The 11,707-nt window shown below is 37.9% G+C and overlaps 1 protein-coding gene across 1 annotated transcript in view; it reads right to left on the bottom strand.

The window, feature by feature from the left end:
- Nucleotides 1-11,707, bottom strand: part of NEK10 (NIMA related kinase 10) — a 226,846-nt gene that overhangs the window by 84,739 nt on the left and 130,400 nt on the right. Inside the window, exon 26 of the mRNA XM_029940369.1 lies at nucleotides 2,847-3,060. Within this exon, the coding sequence (XP_029796229.1) occupies nucleotides 2,847-3,060 (214 nt within the window). The remainder of the gene's footprint in view (nucleotides 1-2,846; nucleotides 3,061-11,707) is intronic.

The following is an 11,707-nucleotide window of genomic DNA, read 5'->3' on the forward strand; positions in this document are numbered from 1 at the left end:
GACTTCTCAGTCCTTTTGAAACACATATTAATACTTGTCTTTACTGGGCTATGATGAAAATTGCCATAATTAAGAATGAGCTAATATGTGAAAAAGAAGTAGCGTGCACCCCATAAGAGCCCTTCGTGTTTCTTACCAATTGTTTGCTTACCCACGAATTTGCAAAATCCAGCAATTCACAATGAGTCTCCTTATCAGTGCTGAGAACTCATAAAGTTCTACTACACCCACTAATTTCTCTTTCCTTTGACTATTGCTTATCACTGGATTGTGTAATTGTATTACTGATAGTCACAGCTCTGGGAGACTCTCCACTGTATTTGAAGTGAAACAATCGTGATACAATAACAATACTTCAGGAAAAAAGAGATGTAAAATTTGATACCTACAATTTTCCCATTGGCAATGGTGTAGATGTACATTTAAAAAAAAATAATTATTGACCCTTAGCACGGGTAATGCCAATTAGCTGCATGCTGTCTTTTGATGAAATTTAATCATATTTCCTTCTCAGCTCTTTAATAAGGCTGCATTTTTCCTTTTAGTTAACATTTGATTAATCCAGAAATGAAAACTTTTCAGCATATATAAAATAGTGCAAAGGGAGAAGATATTTTATGGTTTTTCTAAGCCTACAAGTCTTTTGCCTACAAGTCAAGCATGTCTCCATGGTCCGTATGAGGCTGGATGCCCTAGGAGGGCACTGAAGCTGGCTAGTAGCATGCGCTTAATCAATATGGGGTAACTGCATGAAAATGGACTTAGCACTAATGGACCAGTCAGCACTAAATAAGCAAGTTGCATTAAAAACATTTTTTTTACATTATCACTGTGCATTGGTACCATCTTATAATTTTGTGCCACTTTTTAATTTGCATAGTTCATGCAAACACATTAACTTATTGAATCCTAGTGCCTTCTGCAATAGGTAATACTTTCCCCCTTCTTATGAATGAGTACGGAATGTCTAGAACCTCAAAACTCCCTCCGACTATAGATCTCTCCCTTTGTTTAACTGGGTTATGGCCTGAGAGCTAGATTTCTACAGTTAAAATGGCCTCCCAAACACATATTGAAATACTGATGGATGAGATGATATGATGTCTTGGGTTTGTTTCAAAATAACGTAGGGAGGGTAGGCAGTGGGCAGTGGGGGAGGGGTGCACAAAGACAACACGTGATTGGCTCAAAGCACGCAAACTTTTGGAGCTGGAGGGCTGCTATACAAAGTGCTATCTTTACTTCTGTAAATGTATGAAATTTTCCACAGTAGGAGTTTAAAAAAAAAGCTGAGAAGTAAAATTAAATAAATAAAACAGTCATTCTCAAGGTGTTTTCCTAAAGATAAGAGGATTTCTGCTGTTAGATTTTAAACTAACTCCACCAACCCCCACATCAGCTACGCGAATCTAATATAAACTGACGCTTTTATGTCCAACTGGAAATTGGCTAAGTAGCTTTGCAGTGCAGAACTTAATAGAAGGCCTCAAATACCTAAGATATATAGAAATGGCCCAATCTCTTGCATTTTAGTTTACTGGGAACACTATACTCTGAAAGCAACGTGACATCCATAGAATGGTGTGTTTCTCATTGTTGCCTACTTTTTACGAAGCCAGGTAGTAAAATAACAAGAAAAGTGTGCTCTAACTCACTGTATGTAAGATTTCACTGTGTTAAGCAAGGGCTATAGCTCCAAGTTATATGCTCCTAAACATAAACCAAGGCCTGAGATAATCACCATGGGTTGTTCCGTGAACTTACAACTGGGCTCAGCAAGGCAATAAAAATGAGTTTTTCCCCCCAAAAGAAAACTATATTGAGCCTTCAGCTAATAGATTCCAAGTATGTCAAGACAAACACACTAAATAGTAGTGCTTTCCTTTTAATAGAAAGTAGTTTGATGAAAACTCTATTATTCAAGAAATCAGAACAAGAAAAGGAAAGGAAAGGAAAGAAATAAAAAAAAAAAAGAAATCCAGCTGTTTCTTCTCGAAATCAACTTTTTATATAATTTTCCTGGCTGAGGCAGAATAGGTCTTGAGGATCCTGGAAAAGAATTGAGTGAAGAAGTACCCTGACCAAGGATGGGTGTTATGGCCCTCTTTTCTTGGGCCCCCATGCCCAAGAGGGAAGGAAAGAACATTTACCAAGTGGCAGGGTCCCTTACTGATCCCTGCTTGTGGGGAGCCCAGAGCACAAGTGTAGGACAGATCATGGGTCACGATCCAACACAAGCACAGGAGAAAGCAAGAGAGAGCAGCAAGACCATCCATCACTGGCACGGTCGCTTGCGCAGGTGGACATCTGTGGCTTTTCCCTTCTTCAAGCTATGCTTCGAAATAAACTTAAATATCAAAATAATTTAAGGGTTACTGGCAAGAAAGATAAAAGGATATATTCTGATTTGAAGCATGGCAACATTATTACCACCACAAACAGTAACGGAAGCAATTAGACTAATAAGACAAAATTCTAAGGCAATTGTTATTTCCTTCTCTGAATTAACACAGAACATTTTCATCCATAGTCCCCAAATCAGGTTGCTAAAGAAATAAAATATGCACATTCGCTGCTATCTATACAAAGAGCATAATATAAACTTAAAGAATTGCTAAGAGATGCCTTTAATTAGGGGTATTTCCTTGGAAAATCATTTATATTGACTTCTTTTAATGGTAAGATCTAAAAAGGGATGCAAATATGTAACTACATAATAGTGAAACACCACATGTAGCAATTAATATTTTCCTAACTGAAGATCACCTTCCTTTAAGACAAAACTGAACAACTTCAGACGTCCTTAGCAGAGCGCCTCACGAAGAGACGGGAAGATCTGCACTTACATGAGATAACAGAGCCAGCTCGTGGTGACATGTGACGGCGTTCCGGTTGGCCTCCATGAAGTACCTCTGGGTGCGCTTCCGTTCCCGTTCCAGCTTCTTCTCCAAAGCCAGCTGGGATGTGGAGAGGCTGTCTAAATACTTCATCATGACATCTGATATCATCGCGCTGACTTCTACAATATCTGGGCGGGCTTCTGCATCTGGAGTGAGGCACCTAAGAGAACATAAACTAATTACAGCACTCTGGTCAATGTTGGGACCCAGGGCATGGCGTGTGGAGGTCAAGGTTGAACCCCACCATGGTGTCTGCACCCAAGAGCACCTGAGATAAGATAGACATGGAGCAGGGGGTTGAATCTATGACTTCTCGAAAGGTATTTGGAAAGTTTGGGAAGCAGAGGGAGGCAGCACTGTTCTCTTTGCAGTTGGGCTGAAGACAAAGGTTTCGGGCTGAGCATGAATTGTTCCTCAGGTCTCAGGACAGGTGGATATGGTCACCTAGTCTCGTGTGAACTGGCTATTTTCTATAATCGCTGCTAAATCATCACTCAGTGAAACAAAGAGGGATCCCAAGAACGGAGGCCCTGATGATTACCCTGAAGCACCAAACACAAGGAAGGTTTCTAGGGGGTCACAACGTATTGGCATTTTCTAGCTGTACAGCACCAATATCAACCCAACTTGATTAGTATGAGTCTTACAAAACATGAAGTCATAAAAATAAAATACAATCAGGTTACTCAGAGATTTAAGATGTTTATAATAATTTTTAAATAGCTAATATGACACATTGCATGCTAATATTTTCTGAGACTTGGAGGTGGGAAGTGGCAATCAGCTTATTAAAGAGGATATTATTTATGTCATAGCTAAACAGTAATCGAAGGCTATTCTGGACACCATGGAATCTGTTATCATGATCATTGTTAGCATGTTTAAATACTTCCGGTACTCATGACGATATTTTAATCCAAATTCTCTAACTTCACTGAAGTCCTGTTCTTCTTAATAAGCTTTAATTCATTTGGACTTTGAGAAAAAGATCTAATTTTCACATCTTGTATTTGATTTAGCAATCTATAGTTCACACAGCTTTCATCTATACTGCTGTCTCCAGGAAAGATTTGAGAACTATTTTAGTTTTATTATTGTTATTATTCACAACACAAGTCCAAATAAGACTCTAAGTTGTTAATTTGCTAATTACTCTTTTTGACTTGATTATGAGTACAACATACATCTTTTAACTAGATTTTAGGACATTATCATCTCATGCTTAATCTTTATGTTATTTCTTGCTGAGGCAGTGGTCTTGCCCTATGGTTATGACAGGCACTTACACATCTGCTGGATTCATATTTAACAAAGTTCAGTCTTTGCATTTATAACAAAGAGAGGCAAGAGACTGTAGAGACAAGCTACATAATTTTTGGGGTGTTTGGTGGAAAATGAAAGTGTGGGGCCCCAGCAGGGAGTGAGGAAGTCAGTCTCCCTTCCCATAGTCCAATGTCCTAAATGATGGTAGACAGGAGGCCCTCAAGAGACTGCCACCTCCATGCCCACGTGATGTCCTTGTTACCTGGATTGGAGGTGGGCAAGAGGCCCCCACTGAATCACCCACTGAGTGTACCATGATGCTACCAGCCTGGTTAGGGATGGCATCCTTTTTGCCTCACCCCATGATGCCTGCAAGGCACATGCTGCACCCTGGTCCTCTCCTTGTCTGCATCCACAAACCACGTGGGGGTAGAGGGAGGCAAAAGATAGCACACAGGCCGCTGACACACCCAATCACCACACCAGGTAGAGAACAGTAGCAATGATGGGACAGGGACAGGAAGATGGAGCCGGAGGCCAGGCAGGGGCCAGAGGGCCAAGAGCAGATGGCTGAGAATCTATGTCAGAGAAGTAAAATGATGGAGGGACCTACATATGAACTGAGGCTCCCCAGCTCTAAGTATATATGCTCCTTGGCTCATCAGGCTTCACTTTCAAAATATAAATTTAAAGATAAAATGATTAAGAATCCCATGACTTTGAATGTAGAGCCTTAAACCCTAAGCACAGGACAGTTTTGAGTATGGGGGCCCTGAGCATTGGTCATAGGCAGGTGATGCTGAACTTCTGTGTCAGTGACACATTTGTACTCAAATTTCTTACCTATGCTCATAATCATAAAAGCTAAAATGTTGAATTTTATCTTCTAATTAAATCAGTGTCTTCATCTACTCTCACTTAATTAGCAAAAGGAATTAAAGCTGGTAAAAATGCTTGGTTGACCTTGCATTGGATACGGCTGCCAGGTGAGCAAAAGGACCTCAACATCTAAGAGTTTTATTAGTGCATTAGACTAAAGTCTTCGTCTGCATATATTTAAACAGATTCAAGATAATTTAGCAGTTGAATTATCAGCTGAGCTTTTGTTTCTAATCAAAAACAGCACCTAAATGACACTCAGCTCTCGTCTAACCCTGACCATATTGTAAACTGCTACAAAAATATTATTTAATGTTCCTAAATCTGACTATATGATATCTCTACACAGAATTCCTCAAAAGCCCCTCATGGTCCAATAGAACAAAACTAAACATTTCCAGCATTCCATACAAGTCCCCACTGGAACCTGCCTTCCCCTCCACCAGCTACACACCAAATACTCTTATCTGTCCTTTCCCCCATAACCCATGATTCTCTTAGACACCCATTTCTTTGCTCATTTTATTCCCTCTGCTTGATTTTTTTTTTTTTTTTTTTTTTTGCTAATGGTGTCTGCTCTTTCCCAGATCTCATCCATATCTGCTTGCTTAAACCCCCACTCTTCTCCAATTCTTCTTTAGGAAGGCTTCTTGGACCACCCTCAATTGACTTAATCATCCCCCTTTTGTATTTTCTCATTATACTGTCTATATTTAAGTACTTAAACTACTATAATTACTATATTGTAATGTTACATTCACCAGGAGAAACTGGAGACTTCTTGAGAGTACAGACAGGTGTCACCTTCACCATGATCTCTTCAGCATGTAAAATGGAATCTGGGTCCTGGTATGTACTCAGCAAATGAATGAATGAATGAATGAACAAACTTAGTCTAACATCTAAGAATTTACCTGTCCCAAAATACATGCCCCAAATATTTGGCCACAAATTTTAAGACTTCCAGGAAATCTCTTACTAGAAGTTCTCATTTAGCCTCAGTTCTCTAAACGACATCCCCTGTTTAGATATTTCAGAGAATTCTTAAAAGTGAACGAATGCTAGGGCACCTGGGTAGCTCAGTTGGTTGAGTGTCTAATGATTTCAGCTCAGGTCACAATCTCATGGTTCAAGGGATCGAGCCCCACATCAGGCTCTGCACTGGATGGAGCATGCTTGGAGACTGCTTGGGAATCCTCTCTCTCCCTCTCTTTGTCCCTTTCCTGCTTTCTCTCTCTCTCTCAAAAAAATAAACATGAAAAACCAATTTTAAAAAAGAGTGAACAAATGCTTCAGTGATTCTCCAATAAAATAAACATAAAATCGTGTTCTAGAAAAAACCTAGGTTGTTCTACTCACCCCACCCAGTTTGTCCCCACTCTGCTCTGAGAGACCAGATGGAAAGAATTGGAAAGATCTGACGTTCAGTTGGATTCATTTTGCATTTCAAGAAACAAAGCATTGAGGATTAAGGTGGTATGAGTTGTTCCCTTTGTTTCTTTCTCCTTCAATTTATAACCAATGGGATGTCCATAACCCAACAAGGTTTACTCTGCATAGTACACCAAGATTGTGGAGCGGTCCATACATCTCTATAACTGAGGAGGAGTAGATCAGACTTCATGGAGGTGGTAGAAACAAGGGTAAAGCATCAGAATTGAGGAAGACTGAAATTCTAAGAAAGAACCAAACAAATATTCTAGGAGTGAAAAACCCAATAAATAGGATGAAGAATGCATTACAAAGCACTGGAAATACAACAGACCAAATGGGAGAGAGAATACATGATCTGGAAGACAGGAATCTGGAAATGATTCACATGGAGGAGAAGAGAACTTCTGTATTTAAAATGGCTTTTAAAAAGTGAAGAAATCTTACAAGAGCAATCAGACTCCTTTAGATGAGCCAACAAGAATAATGAGTATACCACAAGGAAAAGAGAAGAAGGGGGCAGAGAGGCAGTTTAAAAAATAATAGCTGAGAACTTCACAAAGCTGGACATGAAGCTAATTACTATCTCAATGTAAAAAAACTTCAAGAGAGATTATAGTGAAGCTGTCAAAAGTCAAGGATAGAGAAAAAATCTTATAGGCAGCTAGGGAAAAAGAGACTGACCTACAAAGTAGCTTCCATTAGACTATGAGAGATTTCTCAGCAGAAAATCTACAGGCCAGAAGAGAGTGGAATGATTATTCAAAGTATTGAAATATAAAAACTGTAGGCAAGAAAACTGTTCAGCAATGTTATCCTTTAGCTATGAAGGAGAAATCAGTTTTCCCAAACAGAAGCTGAATGAATTCACCACCACTAGACCTGCCTGACAGGACATGTTGAAAAGGGCTCTTCTACCTTAAGCAAAAAGATAAAAGTACACAAAATTTTGAGTAAAGTGATAAATAGAATCACAGAATTATAACTCTATTTCAGAATAGGGTATTAAACTATAACATAAAGGTTAAAGGATAAAATCATTTAAAAAAAACAGTTCATACTATAATCTAGTAATAAACACATAGCAAAAAAAAAAAGAGATAACTTGTGACAACAAAAATATAAAAAGGGGAGAAGTAAAATGACAGAACCTGTACAGACAAGAAGATTCATTGTGACCAGCATAAAATGGACTATTTTATCTGAGACATTTTGCATGAACTTCATGGTAACCACAAAACAAAAATATAAAGCAAAGACACAAAACAGCAAAAAAGGGGAAACTGAGCAAATTGTCATAGAAAATCACCAACCTAAAAATGTAAACAGGAACACACACACACAAAAAAAACAATAGAGATAAAAAACAACCAGAAAATAAAAGACAAAATGGCAGGAGTAAGTCTTCACATTCCAGTAATCACTCTCAATGTAAACGGAAGAACTCACTAATCAAAAGGCACCGAATGTCTAGATAGATTTAAAAAACAAGATCCAACCAAATGCTGCCTTCAGGAGACTCATCTCAGCTCCAAAGACAAACACAGATGCAAAGCGAAGACATAGAAATTGATACTCTAAGCAAATGGTAACTAAAGGAAAACAGCTATAACCATACTTAAATCAGACATAGTAGATAAGCCAAAAATGTAACAAGAGACAAAGAAGGTCAGTAATAAGGATAAAGGGGTCAATATACCAATAAGGTATAACAGTAATAAATATACATTCTTCCAACATCTTGACATCGAAATATATTAAGCAAATACTATCAGATCTTAAAGGAGAAACAGACAATGCAATAATAGTAGACCCCACTATTAGCAATGGATAGATCATCCAGACAGAAAATCAACAAGGAGACACTGGAATTAAACCATACTTTAAAACAAATGAACCGGGACCTATATAGAACATTCTACCCAATAGCAGAAGAACACACAATTTTTTCTCAAATGCACAGGGAATATTTGCCAGGATAGATCATATGAAAGGCCACAAAACTAATTTTAATAAATTTAAGAAGACTGACATCATACCCACTATCTTCTCTACTACAATGACACAAAATTAGAAATCAACAAGAGGAAAGTGGGTAGATTTAAAATATGTGGAAACACAACATACTATTGTCAAAGAAGAAATCAATGAGAAATAAAAAATTATCTTGGGGCACCTGGGTGGCTCAGTCGGTTAAGTCTCTGACTTCGGCTCAGGTCATGATCTCACGTTTGTGGGTTCAAGTCCCGCGTCGGGCTCTGTGCTGACAGCTCAGAGCCTGGAGCCTGCTTCTGATTCTGTGTCTCCCTCCCTTTCTGCCCCTCCCCGCTCATGCTCTGTCTCTCTCTGTCTCAAAAATAAATAAAACACTAAAAAAAAAATTAAAAAAAAATTATCTTGAAACAAATAGAAATTAAAAAGCAACAAAGTTTGTGGGATGCAGCAAAAGCACTTCTGAGAGCAAAGTCTGTTGGGGCCCAGTAGGCAATAATAACCCTCAAACAATATTTTGCCTCTTGGGCCGCACATGTGGCTTCTGTTCATCCTATGATTTACTTTATTTTCTGGCTTTTTGTCTACTGTAGGGAGTGAACATAATCCTCTCCCAAAAGATTTGCTTAAGGATAAGCATCCCACCCTTGAATAAGTAATGAAGGGCCTTAAGGAATGTGTATCTCCTCATAGAATTCTTCAGGTTTATCATATGTTTAGAACCAGACTATTAGGGGATTCTTCCTTTTGCAATGACTTAAACCTGTTACTTACTGATAAGAATAACCTTCCCCAGAGCACCTCTTTACTTCAGGAAATGATGTAATCACCCAGGGTATAAAAGACCCTGGCTATCTTAATAAAGGCCCCTTTTCTACCAACTGCCATCCATGCTGTCTGTCTCGTCTGTCTTGTTTGTCTTGTTCGTCTTGTCCATCTTCTTTTCTAGAGGTATTTTCGCCGACACCAACCCCCTACTCAGGACCATTCGACTGTGGTGCTGTTGGACTGTTGGTCCCCTGCAAAAGTCTACAGCAATAAAAATATATATTAAGAAATTAGAAAGATCTGGGGTGCCTGAGTGGCTTAGTCAGTTGAACCTTCAACTTTGGCTCAGATCATGATCTAAGGGTTCATAGGTTTGAGTCCCACATTGGGCTCTGTGCTGACAGTTTGGAGCCTGGAGCCTGCTTTGGATTCCATGTCTCCCTCTTTCTCTGCCCATCCCCCATTCGCACTCTGTCTCTCTCTGTCTTTCAAAAATAAATAAAATTGTTAAAAAAAATTAAAAAAGAGAAATTAGAAAGATCTCAGATAAACAACCTAACTTCATACCTCAAAGAACTAGAAAGAGAAGACCAAATTAAACACAAAATTAGCAGAAAGAAGGACATAATAATCAGGGTGTAAATAAATTAATTAGAGTCCAGAAAAACAATAGAAAAAAATCAACAAAACTAAAAGTTGGTCCTTTGAAAAAAATAAACAAAATGGACATACCTTTAGTTAGGCTAAGAAAAAAAGAGATGACTCAAATAAATTTAGAAATCAAAAAGACACATCACAGCTGATACTGCAGAGATACAGACAAGAAATGGATACATTTCTAGAAATACACAACCTACCAAGACTGAATCAGGAAAAATGGAAAAATCTGAACATACCAATAATGACTCAGGAGACAGCTTCACTGGTGAATTCTACCAAACATCTAAGCAAGAATTAACACCCATCCTCTTCAGACTGTTCCAAAATACTGAGGAGAAGGGAACACTTCCAAACTTATTTATAGAACCAGTGTTACCTTGATACCAAACCAGATAAAGACACAAGAAGAGAAAACTATAGGAAAATATCCCTGATGAATATAGATGCAAAAAATTCTCAACAAAATATTAGCAAACAAAATTCAAGAATACATTAAAAGGATTAAACACCATGACCAAGTGGGATTTATCCCTGGGATACAAGGAAAGTTCAACACATACAAATCACTAAATGTAATTCGTCACATCAGTAAAATGAAAGATAAAAACTACTTGATTATCTCAATACATGCAGAAAAGGCATTTGTCAAAATATAACATCTTTTTATGATAAAAACCCTCCGTAGATTGGGCATAGAAGGAATACATCTCAACATTTAAAAAAGTCCATATACAACAAACCCACAGGTAACATTACACTTAATGGAGAAAACTTGTAAGCATTTCCTCTCGGATCATAAGCAAGGCAAGGTTGCCCACTCTCATCATTCCTATTCAGTATAATATTGGAAAAATCCTAGCTAGATCAAATAGGCAAGACAAAGAAACAAACGGCACCCAAATCAGGAAGAAAGAAGTAAAATTTTCTCTATTTGTAAATGATATAATATCATATATAGAAAATCTCAAAAGTCATTTAAAAAAAAAAAACCTGTTGAAATTAATCAATGATTTCAGAAAAGTGACAGGTTACAAAATCAACTTACAGAAACCACTGACATTCTTTTATACTAATGATGAAGCATTAGGAAAAGAAATAAAGAAAACTACCCAAATCACAATAGCATCAAAAATAATAAAATACTTAGGAATAAAGTTAACCATGGAAATGAAGGTGATGGAGGAGGGCACTTATGGGGAAGAGCACTGGGTGTTGTATGTAAACCAATTTGACAATAAACTATTTAAAAAAAAAACATGGAAATGAAAGACCTATACAACAAAATTACAAGACTTTGCTGAAAGATATTGAAGAAGACACAAACAAATGGAAAGACATTTTGTGTTCACGTATCAAAAGAGTAAATATTGTTAAATGGCCATATTATCCAAAGCCATCTACAGATTCAGTACAATTCCCATAAAAATACCGAAGGCATTCTTCACAGAAATAGAAGAAACAATCCTAAAATTTGTGTGGAACCACAAAAGGCCCTGAGTAGCCAAAGCAATCCTGAGAAAAAAAGAATAAAGCTGGATGCAGGAAATAGTCTCAATCGCAGCAATTTCTTCCTCGACACATCCCCAGAGGCAAGGGAATCAAGAACAAAAATGAACTACTGGGACCTCATCAAGATAAAAAGCTTCTGCAAGGCAAAGGAAACAATCAAAAAAACTAATAGGCAACTGACAGAATGGGAAAAGATAGTGGCAAATGGCATATCAGATAAAGGGCTAGTATCCAAAATATACAAGGAGCTCACTAAACTCCATACACGAAAAATGAATGATCCAGTGAAGAAATGGGCAGAAGAC

This window comes from Suricata suricatta, chromosome 5 (genome assembly GCF_006229205.1).
Source record: "Suricata suricatta isolate VVHF042 chromosome 5, meerkat_22Aug2017_6uvM2_HiC, whole genome shotgun sequence".
NCBI lineage: Eukaryota > Metazoa > Chordata > Mammalia > Carnivora > Herpestidae > Suricata > Suricata suricatta.